An 18,341-nucleotide genomic window follows, 5' to 3' on the forward strand; every position below is an offset into this window, starting at 1 on the left:
CGTGCTGTTCTTTGCACCATGAAATCCATTTCTCAAAATACAGCTTTCCTCTGATCTGGTTCTCAGCAGACTAATTGGAGACAGAGTTGTGTGGTAGAACTAACTGTTCCAATTCAAGTTACTTAGCTTTCAGTAGGCCTGTAATGTAAAGATCTTGCCTGGTAGCTGGCTTGTTGAAAATGTGCCTTCCCCAGTAACCTTCTCCTAGGGCAAGAATTTTTTTCTCTCTCTCTCTCAACGCTGTAGCGTTGAAGTATCCCTGTTCTTGCATGGGGTTACAGACACTTGGTGCTCCCCTAAGGTGTATGGCAGCTCCCTGTTGTCTCTGGCCTTGTCCCTTAGCGCACTGGGGAGGGTTCCACCCTCTTGTATTTCTCTGCAATGCCTCTTGCTCCCAGGAGTAGGCAGCCCTAGAGCCACCTCACTCCCAGGTTACCTTCCAGACCGAGGGGTTCAGGCAGCTTCCTTGGCACCACTTTTGCCAACATCTGATCGTCTTCTGACACACCCAAGTGCAGGGAAGCCTGGGACCTTCCTGGCCCCAGCGACCTGACTGACGTCCTGGCAGCAGAAGGGTCATAGTCGCCTTCTACTACCCTGGAGTTTGGAATGAGCAGCTTTACAGTTAGATTTTTATATTGAACTCATCTGCATAAAGCAGAGCTTTATCTTTGGCCTGGATCTGTCCCTGGGGTAACTCCACTGACTTAAATACAGTTACCCCAGTGATGAATTAGGGTGCATGTATTTTGAATTATAAAATTTGCAGCATACAAATTCAAGCTGATGAAGCCTTCTGGGGTTGTAGTGATATTTGCTTGAAGTGGCTACACCACTGAAAACACAGTGGCAAGCGAATTAGGAGGGTGGAGGATGTGTACAGTTTTTGTAAAATTGTTTTTAAAAAAGACGTATCTTTAGTCTTTAGAATAAAAATCTATTCACCTCCTCTGCAGTTCTGTTGATTAACTGGAGCAAATTCTGTCTTTCATCTGAGTTCTCCAGAGGAGCATTTTTAATTCAAGAGAGCGTGGGGCTGTATTCTGCTCAGTCACTCTGCATTCTCAGCAGCACAGTGCCCATCAGTGAGGTATTGTAGAGTAACTGAGGCTGTAGTGCAATTCCTCATGTTTCTTTCAACTGAGGAAAGCTGGCGCATTTGATGCAGCCAGCAAAGCAGCGGCTTTACCCTTTTTAAATAAGCCGTTTTAGTGTTTTCACCCTGCTGCTTCCGAGTCTCAAACAACTCTCTGCAGAGGACACAGCTGGCAAGGCAGGTTGTGGGTGTGCACATGATCCTGATGGCAAGTAGGTGATTGAAAACCTCACCCTTTGTGGACAGGTTGAGAGGAAAAAATCCCTGCCCCTCAAAATGGTAACACTTCATGGCAAAGGTTGCTTGTGTGAGGCGTGGCACTGTCAATCATTTGATTTGCAGGCACTTATTCCAAAACATGTAACCATTCAAGGGAAGGAATTATCCAAACCTTCTAGATATGTGGGGCAAGGGGAGCTTTGGGGCAGTCAGTGCAGCACGCTTGCGAAGCTTACCCGCTTAGCTGGCCAGCTCTATGGGGCAGGGACCATCTATTTGTTCTGTGTGCTCATAGTGCCTAGCTTCATGGGGTCCAGGGGCATGATTGGGGCTCTTAGGTGCTACTATAATACATGTAATGTGGCTAGTCTACTTAGTGGATATGACACGAGGTTTCAGATGGGTAGCATGTTAGTCTATATCAGTAAAAACAACAAGGAGTCCTTGTGGCACCTTAGAGACTAACAAATTTATTTGGGCATAAGCTTTCATGCGCTAAAACCCACTTCATCAGATGCATGGAGTGAAAAATACAGTAAGCAGGTATAAATATACAGCCCATGAAAAGATGGGAGCTGCCTTACCAAGTGAGGGGTCAGTGCTAACGAGGCCAATTCAATTAGGGTGGATGTGGCCCATTCCCAACAGTTGACATGAAGGGGTGAATATCAGAGGGAAAATTATTTTTTGTCATGACCCAGCCAATCCCAGTCTTTATTCAGGCCTAATTTGATGGTGTCAAGTTTGCAAATTAATTCCAGTTCTGCAGTTTCTCGTTGGAGCTGTTTTTGAAGTTTGTTGTTGTTGTTGAATTGCCACTTTTAAGTCTGTTATTGAATGTCCAGGGAGATTGAAGTGCTCTCCTACTGGATTTTGAATGTTACAATTCTTGATGTCAGATTTGTGTCCATTTATTCTTTGGCCAAACCAGACAGTCTCTACACAAATGTACATGGCAGAGGGGCACTGCTGGCACATGGCATATATCACATTGGTAAATGTGCAGGTGAACGAGCCCCTAGTGGTGTGGCTGATGTGGTTGGGTCCTATGATGGTGTCCCTTGAATAGATATGCGGACATTGTTGGCACCAGGGTTTGTTGCAGAGGTTGGTTCCTGGGTTAGTGTTTCTATTGTGTGGTGAGTATTTGCTTCAGGTTGGGGCGGGGCTGTCTGGATAAGAGCCTACTACTGCTGTCAGTTAGGAGTTACTACTGTAGGTCAAGTGGCAAGGCCTGTGGTTTTAGTCCTGAATCTCACAGGGTTGATCCCCACTTAGTCTTGAGACCGGATCCACAAAGTTACTTAGGTATGTCTAAATCTGTGGGGCTGTTAAGCTAGAAATGACCCTCAGTCATTCAGAGCGGTGATAAACCAGCATAAGCTCTGACTGGAGTAGAGGGACTCCATGGGAAGGGGGATCAGTGTTGAATTGACAAGCAAGGTTGGCAGTTTGCCATCAGACTTCTTGGATAAGAGCCTACTACTGCTACTGGGTAGAGACATTCCTACTTCAGCTCAAGCAGCGCAGCCATGGAGGAAACCGCACAAGGTTTGGTGATGTGGATGTGTGGGGAGAAGGGGGAATCCAAGATAATAGCCATGGAGGAAAGATGAGGTGCTCAGTTTTAACCCTGTGCAGGTGGGAGGTGGTCCAGTCAATACCAGAGGTTGTCCTGGTGCTGAGGGCAGCCTCCCTCGCTCCTAATTGCTACCTACAAAAACAATCAGTAGATTTAATGAATTGTCAATGAAGTCCTTTGTTCGTTAAGCTAACGCACACGCACCCCCCCCCCCCCCCCAGCCAATGACGCTCTGAAGCTGCAGTGCCGTAAAGCTTAATGAGCTCTAAAAATAATGCAGTGAGTGTGACTGGCAGGAAGGGGACTTTCCTTGAGGAGCCGAGAGTAGAGATGTTGACAGCACATCAGCCTGTTAGGCGCCAGCTGGAGGAGCCATGGGATGTCACCCGATGTCAAACGCAGCAGCCTCCACTACACAAAGGCTGCAGAACGGCTCCTCAGCACAGGTGAGGCCATGGATCTTATTCTGTCAGACATGGCAAGGAGCTGGGTAGAAATCACTGGCTGGAGCTGCTAGGCTATGGCAGAGTTGCCTCTACAGTGGTTTTGTTCCTCCGTGTTCTTATTTAAGGTAGGTCAGACCCCGTTCATCTGTTTTATACCCTATATTCTGCCTAAGTTGTAACCTATACTAGGTTTAAAAGTGTGAAGTGAGACTGCTAGTTCTATGGCTGGGGGAGAATGGCTGAAGGGCTTTAGCCACATAGGTAATAGGATGATGTAGACAAAGAATCTTTTCAGGAAATCATCTCTCGAGCTAGCTCCTATAATGGACACAGGCCCAGCTGATTACAGTGGGCTTGGACCAAAGAATCCTGTCTCTGCTGCTTAGAGCTCCGGTGGTAGAACCCTGCTGGCAATGACCGCAGGGATCCGCGGGCTCCACTCTGCAAGGAGGCCATGTAAAAGCAGCCCCTGCTTCCCCAGCAGGTCTGTTCCTAGGATGTCTGTGAGAGTTCCTGACTCCCTGATTACGGCAAGCTTTCACTTCTTCTCTCTAATCCTGTCAGCTCCCTGAACTAGCAGAGCTGGGAGTGAGCTGGTCCCTCTCTTCCTCAGGCATCTGCAGCAGCATTGCTTACTGTCGCGGAGTCCCCGGGCGATGCTCTGGAACTGCTCCCTATGAAGCCAGTCAGGACTCTGGGGAAGTCTCCTCTCTGGGAGCAGCCTGTCTGCAGGACACACAGCTCACCCGGCTTCCATCTTCCTGGGTCTGACCTCGGAGCATTCAGCATCCTCTGCCCCTCCGTGCGCTTTCCACAGCGAGTCCGCCTAGGTGGGGTCCTGGGGAAGCCAGAGGGTCCTGCCCCCCAACTTCGCAGTCAGACATGACTCTCAGCCAGCCAGTAAAACAGAGGTTTATTAGACGACAGGAACATGGTCTAACACAGAGCTTGGAGGTGCAGAGAACCAGACCCCTCAGCTGGGTCCATTTTGAGGGGCAGTGAGCCAGACAACCACATCTGCACTTCACTCCTCGTCCCCAACCAGCCCAAACCGACTCATCCTCCATCCCCTCCTCCTCTGGGCTTTGTCCCTTTCCCGGGCCAGGAGGTCACCTGATTCCTTTGTTCTCCAACCCTTTAGCTCTCACCTTGCAGTGGGGGAAGGGCCCAGGCCATGAGTTGCCAAGAGACAGTGTCATCCATTTATGTACCCTGGCCCTTTGCTCTGCAACAATTACACCCCCTTATCCCACCACCTAGAGATTTAAGAAATGCCTAGGGGAAACTGAGGCACCTCTACAGTATTCAGAGGAAACATTAAGAACAGTCCCACTTCATCACACTTACTCATTCCTGATTGTTGACTCTGTGGTGTTGATGATGTGAGTGCTGGAAAGAGCCCAGCTTGACTCTGAGCTGAGGCTGGGGGTTAGGGAAAATGTATTCCTTGCCAGCAGAGCAGACTGGGGTTGAGCTGTCAGCGCGCCCCACCCCCCCCCTCCCCGCCACGACCTCTTTGTAATGTCCCTTCTCACTTGAAGGCTGTAGTGAGCACAATTCTGATCACAGCAGGGACAGACCTCACCAGAACAGAGTTTAGTTTCTATTCGGTATCTCCCATGCTATTGTGTGTACAAACAAGTTAGTCATCCCTGACTCAGCAACAGTAGCTAAGGTAAAAACAAGGAGGAGTGATGGGTCACTACAAAAACTAATTCCCCTTCTTGTCAACTGTTTGAAATGGGCCACCCTGATTACATTGAACTCAAGCACTACAAAAGTGATTTTTTCCCTCCTTTCTTGTCAACTGCTGAGAATAGCCCACTTCCACCTTCGTTGAATTGGCTTGTTAGCACTGACCCCCCACTTTGGGCAACTCCCATCTTTTCATATGCTGTGTATTTATACCTCTTTGCTGTATTTTCCACTCCATGCATCTGATGAAGTGGATTCTAGCCCACGAAAGCTTATGCCCAGATACATTTGTTAGTCTCTGTGGTGCCACAAGGACTCCTCATTGTTTTTGCTGATACAGACTAACACGGCTACCCAGCTGAAACCAGTAGCTAAGGTGTTTCTCTGGTCTCCATTAATCCTGGGAGATAGAAAAGTGCTACGATTGCCATTATTCACAGGGGGAATCGAGGCACAAGGGCACATAGGTGCTGGAACATCCCCCCCCCCCTTCCTCCCCCGGCTTGAAGTGGTTTTCATCATACCCAGGGTTTACAGTTTGGTTCAGTGGCTCTCAGCACCCCTGCTGAAGGCTGGTCTACACTGAAAACTCGCAACAGCGTAGCTACATTTCTGAGGGGTGTGAAAAATCCACCCCCTGAGAGATGGCGCTATGCCAACCTAACCCTGCTGTAGGCAGTGTTAGGTCAATGGGAAGGATTCTGCTATTGACCTAGCTGCTGCCTTTCAGGGAGGTGGATTGATGACAGCCATGGGAGAGCCCTTCTGGGGTGAGCCGCCACACTGACATGCAGCCGCAGCATTTAAGCATAGACACGCCTTAAGTGGGAGTCGGTGGCAGAGCAGGGAACCTGGGTCTTCAGAGTCCTAGGCCAGTAGCTTGATCGCTCAGCCGTCCTTCCTCACTGCTCTTTCCATAGGGGTTGTTTGCTTGGTTACTGGGACTGCTTCTGGTGCCGTTTGTTTACAGACAGAGCCATGTAACTGCCGCATTCACAGCTAACCTTTTCCCAAAACACCGGTCACCCTGTCAGCACCTGCCATGTTGTGCAAGCATGTTTGTACTAGTGCATTGTGGAAAAATCTGAGCAGCTCCCATCCTGCATCTGCTGCTCGAGGCAGAGATGGGAAGGCCTGTGAATGGCTGGGAGCAGTAACATTGTGCAGTGGACTTGGATCCTCCCGCATGAAGAGCTGGGTGGTGGATCCTGGGTACAGCTGCAGAATAAGGGTGATCTGCAGCCTGACAAGCGTGTTGAAGCTCTTGTCATAGGAGCCATGCATCAGCCCTGTCCTGTATGGAGCCAGCTTCCTTAGCTCTGCGGAAGGTCTGCTGCCGAGCACAGTGCCATGCTCACAGTGGTCACAACAGCATGCCCAAACTGCACTCCACTGGGGCTGCAGCAGCAGCAGCTCACCAGGAGCCTGAGGACGTAAAATGGAGCAGATCATATTGCAGGGGAGTCCTGCAGCCTAGGTGCTGCCTCCAGAGACCACAGGCCCCAGCATGCAGTGCTCCGCCTTCGCCTGAGTGGGGGCTCCCATAAGAATGGCCAGACTGGGTCAGACCAAAGGTCTGTCTAGCCTGGTATCCTGCCTGCTGACAGTGGCCACTGCCAGGTGCCCCAGAGGGAATAAATGGAACAGGGAATCAAGTGATCCATCTCCCAACACCAGCTGGGCTATAGCCTACTGTGACCTGTGGTCAGCTCTCTGTATTACAGGGCTCATGGGCTGCACGGTGGGCTGCCCTAGTCCTGAGAGCACCTCAGTTAGTCTGAACAGAACCACCCGGGTGCATCAGCACTGCCATGGCTGGTCAGCTCCAGGGCTGTGGACCCTATGTAAATCCAACACCGCTTCTTGAGTGTTTGTAAGCATTGGTTAGCCCTACCCCAGGCTGGCGCAGCTGGAATCGATTAGCTCTGCTTGTGCTGAAGTATTCTTCTAATCTGGTTTTGCATAAGAAACCTGGGAGGGATTTGTCCCCTGCTCTGAAGTTATCGTGCAGCCCCGTTGATCCCCTTCAAAACTGAATTGCCTCTTGATTAGACTCTGGAGTATTATTGTCCTGTCTCCCAGCTCACCAGCTGTTCTCAACGTAGGTCTCAAAAGGACTAGCTTGGCGAGATGTGCACTGTCCCTTTAAAACAGGCTAGCAAGAGGCATCACTTTATGTATTCCTCCCTCCACTTCTGGAACACTCCACTGGTGTCACATGCCCTTTGGCATATCTCACCCCTTGCCCTGAGTGGGGGATGGGGGGCAGGGGGTCTGTGATTGGCCTGGCTGCTGTGTATGGGGCACAATAAGGAGAGGTGCATGTGTGCACGCACACCCCATTAACTCTCATGACGGAACCCAGGGAGGGTGTCCAGCTGAGCTCGCTCGATGGAGCGAGGTTTTATTCCATGCTATCCATCTCCATTGTGAGCATTGGGGGGGTGGGGGAGGGAAGATCCCATGTGTTCTGACCACGGTGGGGTGGGATGGGCCCTTGGGAGCCCTGCTGCCATTGACTGTGCTAATGATACAAATCTGGCTGGCTGGATTCTTGTCCTTTCAATCCCAGCCAGTGTAACTGGCAAAGGGCCCAATCCTGGCCCAGTGCCTCAACAGCAGAGTTGCCCGTGACTTGAGTGGGCCTGAGTTGTTCCTGGTGTCGCATGTGCCCACTTGGCCTGCCTTGCGCAGTTCCTGGTCCACCTGCCCCCTGCAACCCAGACCAGAACAGAATGGGCCCCAGCATCTGGAGCTGCCTCTGGAGTTTTCCACGTGCCTGGTTCCAATATTCAGACCCTGTCTGCAAGGGAGCTCCCTGAAGGTCTGCTGGGGTTAGGAGCCTGCTGCCTTCATGCCTTGGAGGCCGGATCCCTTGCCTCACCACAGTGTGAGTCATGAGTGACCCGCTGATGTCGTGGCACTGCCTTGGAATGAGAAGAGGACTGGGCGTACAGGTGCCTTCAGCAGCTGTCTGTGCTAGGAGAAGGTTTGTATGTGGAATCATAAAGATTAGGGTTGGAAGAGACCTCAGGAGGTCATCTAGTCCAACCCCCTGCTCAAAGCAGGAGCAACACCAACTAAATCATCCCAGCCAGGGCTTTGTCAAGCCGGGCCTTAAAAACGTAAATGGATTCCACCACAGATTCCACCACCTCCCTAGGTAACCCATTCCAGTGCTTCACTACCCTCCTAGTGAAATAGTTTTTCCTAATATCCAACCTAAACCTCCCCCACTGCAACTTGAGACCATTGCTCCTCATTCTGTCATCTGCCACCACTGAGAACAGCCGAGCTCCATCCTCTTTGGAACCCCCTTTTGGGTAGTTGAAGGCTGCTATCAAATCTCCCCTCACTCTTTTCTCTTCTGCAGACTAAATAAGCCCAGTTCCCTCAGCCTCCCCTCATAAGTCATGTGTTCCAGCCCCCTAATCATTTTTGTTGCCCTCCACTGGACTCTCTCCAATTTGTCCACATCCCTTCTGTAGTGCTGGGCCCAAAACTGGATGCAATACTGCAGGTGTGCCCTCACTAGTGCCGAATAGAGGGGAATAGTCACGTGCCTCGATCTGCTGGCAATGCTCCTACTAATACAGCCCAATATGCCGTTGGCCTTCTTGGCAACAAGGGCACACTGTTGACTCATATCCAGTTTCTTGTCCATTGTAATCCCCAGGTCCTTTTCTGCAGAACTGCCTGCCAGCTAACTCGTGTTGAGCACAACTGCCCTGTCTCCATGGGGGTGCTGGCGCAGGTTGAAAACCCCCCATTTTACCTCTGGGAGAGCAGCCCAAGGTGGCGGCTGAGTCCTGTGCTGGGCACTGAGCGTGTTGTCTCTGCTGGCTGCGGGTGTTGTGTTGGCAGAAGGCTTCTTCCTGGCACCGGAATCCAGCACTCGGCAGGGGAGTTTCCTTGGTCGTGGGTAGCTGCTTGGCCATCTCCTAGGCAGAGGATGTACCGGTCCTTGTACAAAGAACGAGTTTGTCAAACATCAGTCCCAGGGGAAGTTTAGGACTCTACCTGTCTGAGGGAGTGAGAGGAGTGCTCAGGGCCAGCCTGGCGTTCGTTTCCCTGCTCTTCCACAGACTCGCCATGACCTTCGGCACCTCTGCCCTGGAGCTGGCAGGGTAACTTCCAGTCTGGACGGGCCTTCCTACACTAGCTCACTGTCACAGCCCCCGAATATGAGAGCCTAGGCAGGACAGGCTAACAGCCTCAGTTCCCCAGTTGTGCTCTGCCCCGCCCCATAGCTTTGTGAACAGGGACTGCTGAGAGGGAGTTTGGAAGGGGAGTAGAAAGGGGGCAAGGTGCACTTGCCATTCTTTAAAAACCTTTAAACTAAACTATAATCTATAATCAAAGCTAAACTATAACCAGAATTTCTTGATTTCACCAAAAACCCTATCATCAACCTAGGTCACTGTAGTAGAAGCCCAGCAGCAAAGTGGGGGCTATCCTGTTTATTGCGCTCAGTGTAGCATATATGATTACCTGCCCTGTGGGCGGGTGGCATATGTGTGCATTTGTTGCAGGGAGCTCCTGGCCCTCAGACTGTGTATGGGCTTTGGAGGCCAGGGTGGCGGAACTGGAAGAGCTAAGGGAGGCAGAGAGGTACGTTGATGAGACTTTCTGGGGACACCGGAGGTGGGACAAATCTACAGTCAGACAGCCCCTGCGTTGTTAAGGAGGATAAAAGGCCTAGAGAAGGAGACAACAGGAGCAGAGGGAAGCCTTCCCATAGTTGGGACTCTCCTTCCAGATGATGTTGGGGTATCCTCTCACACTGAGGTTACCTCTCTGGGGGAGGGAACTCCAGTCATTAGGAAAAGGCAGGTGTTAGTAATGGGAGATTGGATCATTAGACACATAGAGAGCTGGGTTTGTGATGACTGGGAGAACCGTATGGTGACTTGCCTGCCTGGTGCAAAGGTTGCGGCACTCTCGAGGCATCTAGATAGACTTATGCGTAGTGCTGGGGAGGAGCTGGTGGTCGTGGTAGATGTAGGTACCAATGACGTAGGGAAGGGTAGGAGAGACGTCCTGGAGGCCAAATTTAGGCTGCTAGGAAAGACTGAAATCCAGGACCTCTATGGTGGCATTCTCAGAAATGCTTCTAGTTCCAGGCGCAGGGCCAGGTGGGCAGGCAGAGCTTCAGAGTCGCAATGCGTGGATGAGACAATGGTGTAGAGAGGAGGGGTTTAGATTTATTAGGAACTGGGGAAACTTTTGGGATGGGGGAGCCTATACAGGAAGGATCTGGACTGCTGGCACCTCACATTAAAAACGTTGCAGAGCAGGTTTTAAACTAAGAGATGGGGGGGAAAGCCGATGGCTGCTGAGTGCATGTGGATCGGACAGAGACGTCTCTTAGAGGAGCGTCTATTGATAGAGATTCTCTAGGTTTTAGTCAGGAGGAGAGGATGGAAGAGGATAAAGTATGGGCCAGATCAGACAAGAAACATTCACATAAAGAATCTGACACATCAGAAAAGGGCAGACAAATAAAGAGTGACCAAGTTTTTAAAGTGCTTGTACACAACTGCTAGAAGTCTAAATAATAAGATGGTGAACTGGAGTGCCTCATGGTAAAGGAGGATGTAGATATAATAGGCATCACAGAAACCTGGTGGAGCTGAGGATAATCAATGGGACACAATTATTTCAAGGTACAAAATATATCAGCAGGACAGAACGAGTCATGCAGGGTGGGGGGTGGGGGGAGTGGCACTATATGTGAAAGAAAATGTAGAATCAAGTGAAATTAAAAATCTTACATGAATTCACATGTTCCATAGAATATCTATGGATAGTAATTCCAGGGTCTACTAAGAATATAACAGTAGGGATCTATTATCGACCACCTGACCAGGACAATGATAGTGATGATGAAATGCTAAGGGAGATTAGAGAGGCTATCAAAATAAAGAACTCAATAATAGTGGGGAATTTCAATTATCCCCGTATTGACTGGGTACATGTCACCTCAGGACAAAATGCAGAGACAAAATTTCTTGATACTTTAAATCAGTGTTTCCCAAAGTGTGGTACGCATACCCCTGGTGGTACGTGAAAGGGTTTCAAGGGGTACGGGGCAGAATTTTTTATTTTACTTTATCAGAACGGGACCCCTGGTCGGCAGCGGGCTGAGCAGGGCCGGCAGACAGAACCCCAGACCCGTGGCGGGCTAAGTGGCTCAGACCACTGCCGGTCTGGGGTTCTGTCAGCCCGCTCCTGCCGGCCGCCGGTCCAGCTCAGCCTGCTGCTGGCCGGGGGTCCTGTTCAGCCAGGCCGGCAGTGGGCTGAGTGGGGCTGGCGGTGGGGACCCCGGCTGGCAAGGGGCCTGCTGTCGGTCTGAGCAGGGCCGGTGGCCAGAACCTCAGACCCACTGCCGGTCTGAGTGGCCCAGACCCGCTGCCGGCTCCAGCTTTTTTGCCACCCCAAGCGGCAAAGAAAAGAAAAGCAGAAGTCGAACTGCCGAAGAGCTGCACCGAAGAAAGAAGAGGGTCAGAAGCACGGCAGAACTGACACAAACCATGCTTGCACATTACCGTGGCTGGGGCAATACACTTGCCTTTGTGGCATGCACAGAAGTCACACTGGTGGATAAAAGTGAATAACGACTCTAAGGATCGTAGCAAGTACATACTTGGTGTGTATTAATGTACAAAATTTCTCTTTTTGTTTTTGTTAAACTCATTTACAATGGATTGTTGGCTAAAAACGGGAAGTTCGAAACGTACAAAAGAAAATTATGAAGGAAATACGAATTTTAGTGATGATTATACCAAAAAATGCAGTGATATGACTACATCAGACAATTGTGACAAAAAAATTAGTGACCGTGTGAACCATCTGTAAGTTTATTTAACGTATCAGCTGCAAAGAAAACAAAAAAAGCCCGCAAATATGTTGAATATCTTTAAACTGGGATTTTTGTGGACTGGTGATGAGGTGGAGCCTGTTCCACTATGTGTGATTTGTTACGAGACTCCCACAAATGAAAGTATGAAACCATCTAACCTAAAACGCCATTTCAATAGCAAACATAAAGAATACGAGGGAAAACCTTTAGAATTCTCTGAAAATAGGCGCAAAGATCTCCAAAAGTCCCAGAAAACAATTCGTAATGTGATGGGAGGTGAAAATATGAAAGCTTTGGCAGCTTCATGCAGTGTGGCATACTTAATCGCAAAGTCCGGAGCTGCTGAAGTGATTGATGAGACATTAGTAAAGCCTGCAGCCAAAGTAATTGTGCAAGTGATGATTGGAGACAAGGCTAGCAAAGCTATAGATCCTTAGAGACTAACCAATTTATTTGAGCATAAGCTTTCGTGAGCTACAGCTCACTTCATCGGATGCATACTGTGGAAGTGTAGAAGATCTTTTTATACACACAAAGCATGAAAAAATACCTCTCCCCACCCCACTCTCCTGCTGGTAATAGCTTATCTAAAGTGATCACTCTCCTTACAATGTGTATGATAATCAAGTTGGGCCATTTCCAGCACAAATCCAGGTTATCATACACATTGTAAGGAGAGTGATCACTTTAGATAAGCTATTACCAGCAGGAGAGTGGGGTGGGGAGAGGTATTTTTTCATGCTTTGTGTGTATAAAAAGATCTTCTACACTTTCCACGGTATGCATCCGATGAAGTGAGCTGTAGCTCACGAAAGCTTATGCTCAAATAAATTGGTTAGTCTCTAAGGTGCCACAAGTACGCCTTTTCTTTTTGCGAATACAGACTAACACGGCTGTTACTCTGAAAGCTATAGATCGTGTCGCCCTCTCAAATAATACTGTTCATCATAGAATTACAGATATGGCCGAAAACGTAAAGCAGCAATTATTGTCAAGAGTACAAAAGTGTCGCTACTATGCATTGCAAGTGGATGAATCCACTGATGATGTGAATTTAGCTAATCTTTTGTTTGTCAGATACGAGCTGAATAATGAAGTCCACAATGATATTTTGTTCTGCCAACCTATACCAACACGTACAACTGGAGAAGCTACTTTTAAAGTTATTGATGACTTTATCAAAAACAATGACTTGGATTGGAGTCGTTGTGTTGGCTCTGGCGCCATCTGTGCTTATTCCATGATTGGCTCAAAGAAAGGAGTTGTTGCACGTGTTCAAGCTGTTTGCGCCAGAAGCAAAATTGACTCGTTGCATTCACAGGGAAGCACTCGCCACCCAGAACATTCACGCAGATCTAAAGCAAGTACTGGATGAAGCTGTGAAAATAATCAATTTTGTGAAAGGCCGCCCTCTGAACAACCGGCTGTTTTCTCAGTTTTGTGATGAGATGGGCAGTGTTTACACACAACTCCTATTTCACACTGGAGTGCGTTGTCTTTCGTGTAGAAAAGTTCTGAATCGCCTGTTTGAGCTGCGAGAAGAACTGCAAATTATTTTAGATGAAACCTTTAACCTGTGAGACTGTATACACGACTGGAAATGGCTACGCAAACTAGCATATATTGCAGATACCTTTGCTCATTTAAACAACCTCAATCTATTCTTGCAAGGGAAACTCATATCCATATTTCATGTTCAAGACAAAGTGAGCGCCATGGTCGCAGAATTGAAACTGTGGCATAAACGTCTTAGTCGCCGTGAACTGGATTCCTTTTCAGCTCTTCATGATTTAGTAATAAACTCGACTGACGAACTTGATAGTGATGTGTTGCAAACCATGAAGCCACATTTGGAAAGCTTGCAGAAAGATCTTAAGTATTTCCCTGAACCGGATGGCACCTTTGAATGGATAAGGAACCCTTTTATCAATGTTCAAACATTCCCAAATAACCTCTCTGCTTCAGAAGAAGAAAGCTCCTGAAATCAAAATTTGAGCAAAATACACTGATGTCATTTTGGTTGGGGGTTAGCTCTAAATATCCAGCTCTATCGGACAAAGCTGTCAAGTATCTTCTGCCTTTTCCCACCTCGTATTTGTGCCAGATCGGATTCTCTGCCCTGGTTGGCATCAAAACAAAAAAAGTGAAATCGTCTTATTGATGTGAAGCTCCATCTTCATCTTAAGATCACAAACATTGAGCCAGATATCATAGAATCATAGAATATCAGGGTTGGAAGGGACCCCAGAAGGTCATCTAGTCCAACCCCCTGCTCGAAGCAGGACCAATTCCCAGTTAAATCATCCCAGCCAGGGCTTTGTCAAGCCTGACCTTAAAAACCTCTAAGGAAGGAGATTCTACCACCTCCCTAGGTAACGCATTCCAGTGTTTCACCACCCTCATAGTGAAAAAGTTTTTCCTAATATCCAATCTAAACCCCCCCCCCACTGCAACTTGAGACCATTACTCCTCGTTCTGTCATCTGCTACCATTGAGAACAGTCTAGAGCCATCCTCTTTGGAACCCCCTTTCAGGTAGTTGAAAGCAGCTGTCAAATCCCCCCTCATTCTTCTTTTCTGCAGACTAAACAATCCCAGCTCCTTCAGCCTCTCCTCATAAGTCATGTGTTCTAGACCCCTAATCATTTTTGTTGCCCTTTGCTGGACTCTCTCCAATTTATCCACATCCTTCTTGTAGTGTGGGGCCCAAAACTGGACACAGTACTCCAGATGAGGCCTCACCAATGTTGAATAGAGGGGAACGATCACGTCCCTCGATCTGCTCGCTATGCCCCTACTTATACATTCCCAAAATGCCATTGGCCTTCTTGGCAACAAGGGCACACTGTTGACTCATATCCAGCTTCTCGTCCACTGTCACCCCAGGTCCTTTTCCGCAGAACTGCTGCCTAGCCATTCGGTCCCTAGTCTGTAGCGGTGCATGGGATTCTTCCGTCCTAAGTGCAGGACCCTGCACTTATCCTTATTGAACCTCATCAGATTTTTTTGGCCCAATCCTCCAATTTGTCTAGGTCCTTCTGTATCCTATCCCTCCCCTCCAGCGTATCTACCACTCCTCCCAGTTTAGTATCATCCGCAAATTTGCTGAGAGTGCAATCTACACCATCCTCCAGATCATTTATGAAGATATTGAACAAAATCACCGCGATAGTGTCTGGTCAAAAGCAGTTCCATCCCTCTCACTGAATAGTTTAGTTTGTACTGAAATTTTTTCAATACCCAAATAGTAAGTATTAAAACGAGTGCTTTCTTCCCTAACCTAACCAAACCAGTGTATTTTAATTTCAGAATTATACAAATTCACCATATATGCTGTTCTGCCAGACTGTTGATTCGCTTCTGTTTTAATTATTTCTAGTACTATTTCTGTATGTAACTATTTTTATTAAAATTTTTGTTTCAAGTGTATGTAATAAACATTTAATCCAGAATGAAACGAATTAGGAGTGTGTTATAAAAATGTGCCGCCCCCCCATTATCTTCACCGGAGAAGGGGTACGCTGGTAAGACAAATGTCGTCTCAAAAGGGGTACGCAAATGTTGTTGTAAGTTTGGGAAACACTGCTTTAAATGGCTGGGGCTAATTTAGCTACAACTAATCAGGAAAGAGATCTTGGAGTCCTCGTGGATAGTTCTCTGAAGACATCCACCCAGTGTGCAGCGGCAGTCAAAAAAGCAAACACGATGTTAGGAATCATTAAAAAAGGGATAAAGAATGAGACGGAGAATATCTTATTGCCTTTATATAAATCCATGGTATGCCCACATCTTGAATACTGCTTACAGATGTGGTCCCCCTCATCTAAAAAAAAAAATACGGGCATTAGAAAAGGTTCAGGAAAGGGCAACTAAAATGATTCGGAGTTTAGAATAGGTCCCATATGAGGAGAGAGTAAAGAGGCTAGGACGTTTCACCTTGGAAAAGAGGAGACTACAGGGGGCTATGATAGAGGTCTATAAAATCATGAGTGGTGTGGAGAAAGTGAATAAGGGAAAATTATTTACTTGTTCCCATAATATAAGAACTAGGTGCCACCAAATGAAATTAATGGGCAGCAGGTTTTAAAACAAATAAAAGGAAGTTCTTCACTCAGCACACAGTCAACCTGTGGAACTCCTTGCAGCAGCAAGTATCAGTCTCATTTCAGGGGCCTGCAGCACAGCATGCGTGAGAATCAGGATTGTTTCCAGGACGTGGGAATAGGGAGCTGTCCAAGCCCAAGCCTGGTCCTGCTCTCAGAGCAGTGTGGCAGGGACTGGAAATAACACTGAGCTCCTGGCCTTTAATCTTCAAACACCCTCTCAGTGTGATTTAAGGCTCTCCGCCCCTTTGGGAAGCAGGCATGCCATCAGCCTTGTTCTCCAGGGGGGCAAGCTAGGGCACAGGAAAGTTAAAGCCCAAACTTTCAAACGGGCACTGACAAACTCAGTAATATTTGAGATATATGGATCTTATGAGGTGTGACAAAGTTCCTCCTCTACGTGGGTGAGTCTTGCGCTTATTGGCGGATTTGCTCGCCTCGGAGATTCAAGGCAGCGCTCAGTTTGGCCGTTTTCATGAACCCACAGTCCAGGTCAACTCCTCCTGTGTCTGACCAAGAGTTGGGAGGTTTGCGGGGGGACCCGGGCCCACCCTCTACTCCGGGTTCCAGCCCAGGGCCCTGTGCAATGCAGCTATCTAGAGTGTCTCCTGGAACAGCTGTGTGACAGCTACAACTCCCTGGGCTACTTCCCCATAGCCTCCTCCCAGCACCTTCTTTATCCTCACCACAGGACCTTCCTCCCGGTGTCTGATAAAGCTTGTACCCCTCAGTCCTCCAACAGTCCACGTTCTCACTCTCCGCTCCTCCCTCGCACCCAGCTCCAGACTGCTCCTTTTTAAAACCCAGGTGTCCTGATTAGCCTGCCTTAATTGACTCTAGCAGCTTCTTGATTGGCTGCAGGTGTTCTAATCAGCCTGTCTTAATTGTCTCCAGAAGGTTCCTGATTGTTCTGGAACCTTCCCTGTTACCTTACCCAGGGAAAAGGGACCTACTTAACCTGGGACTAATATATCTGCCTTCTATCACTCTCCTGCAGCCCTCCGCCCTGGAGGGAGAGGGCTGCTGCTCCTGCTGTTGGTACTGCTGATGCTAGGCCCTGGGCTCTACCAGCTGCTACTGCTGTGACTGCTCCGGCTGCTCCCCTGGCTGGGCTAGACACCACCACTCCTTCTCTGCTACCTGGTTGCTGGCCGGCTGCTGGACCCCCCTGATCCTCAGGTGCTCCTACTGCTCCAACTGCAGCCCCTTGGAGGGGGGGCCTGCTGGCCCGCTCCCCAGAAGGGGGGAGTGAGGGGCCCCAGCCATTGTTGTTGTGGACACCACCACCACCTGAAAGGGGTCCTTTCTGCCTGCCCGGACCACCACCTGGAGTTCCTGGAGCTGCTGTTGTGGAGTCTGCTGCTTGGAACTGCTGAAGCCCAGAGGAGAAGAGGAGGAGGAGGCCCATCTGCCATTGGGGAGCACCTGGAGACGCTGCAGACCACCGTGGAGGGGGCTATCGCGGACTGAGTAACTTTCAAACTGTGCTCTTGTGGTGGGGGTTTTGACTGTGTTTGTAGGGACATGGGGTGTGGCGTGGAGCTACCCCCCCACCCATCTGTGTCCCCCCCACCACTACCACCACCACTGCTGCCCCCTCCACCACCCCCACTGGCTGTATACTATCTGCCTCAGCTCCTGCCTCCTGGATTCAGGGCGTAGCAAACCAAGCAAGCAGCTATTTCCACCATTTGGGCCAGAAGCAGCAGCCAGCCCAAACTGACTTTGTGCAGGCGCATGTGGGTGCATGTTCCCCCCCAACCCCCCCCCCCCCGGATTGCCCACCACACAGCTTTGCCCTTTGCTACCTGCCCCATTTGCCCCTTGCAGCCTTCCTCCCCTTTTACCCCAGCCCCCTTTACTAGCTTCAGTTTGTTTGCCTGCCCCACCCATTTCCCGTTGCAGCCTTTGTTTGTTTGCCCCGCCCCAGCCTCTGAAGCTAACCCCTTGGTTTCCCTGTCCTACCTCCAGCCCGCTTCGCCCCTTGTCCGTGCGCCCATGCCCCCTCCCATGCGCTTGTGCCACTCCCCTTTTTTAGTTTAAACCCTCTTCACTGCACCCCCAATGCTGTTGTATCCCCCCTCCCCCAGTGCAGCTAGAGGAGTCGGAATCGCACCCCGTGTTGGTTATTGCCCCTAACCCCTGATTGCCCCCCCCGTCCAGCCCACCCCCTTTGGCGCCCTCCTGCCCTGCCTGCAGCCTAGCTGGAAGGAGTGGTCGACCTGCCTCTCCTTTCCCCTCCTCCTTCTGGTGTCTCCCCTTCCCTTCCTGCTCACAATGGCAGGAGCAGAGACAGGTGGGGCCCCTCCAGAAAACTCCACCCCCCCCCCGAGCCTCTA

The 18,341-nt window shown here is 49.3% G+C and overlaps 1 protein-coding gene across 3 annotated transcripts in view; it reads left to right on the forward strand.

Moving 5' to 3' along the window:
- The window catches only part of ELAPOR1 (endosome-lysosome associated apoptosis and autophagy regulator 1), a 108,604-nt gene that overhangs the window by 4,920 nt on the left and 85,343 nt on the right, over positions 1 to 18,341 (forward strand). The window contains exon 1 of one of the 3 annotated variants that reach the window (XM_048826625.2): positions 3,243 to 3,343. The exons of the other annotated variants lie outside the window; for them this stretch is intronic. Within the exon in view, the coding sequence (XP_048682582.1) occupies positions 3,272 to 3,343 (72 nt within the window). The 5' untranslated portion in view covers positions 3,243 to 3,271. Of the gene's footprint in view, positions 1 to 3,242; positions 3,344 to 18,341 lie in introns of those variants that run through there. 3 annotated transcript variants of the gene reach the window in all.

The sequence above is a fragment of the Caretta caretta genome, chromosome 21 (assembly GCF_965140235.1).
Source record: "Caretta caretta isolate rCarCar2 chromosome 21, rCarCar1.hap1, whole genome shotgun sequence".
Classification (NCBI taxonomy): domain Eukaryota; kingdom Metazoa; phylum Chordata; order Testudines; family Cheloniidae; genus Caretta; species Caretta caretta.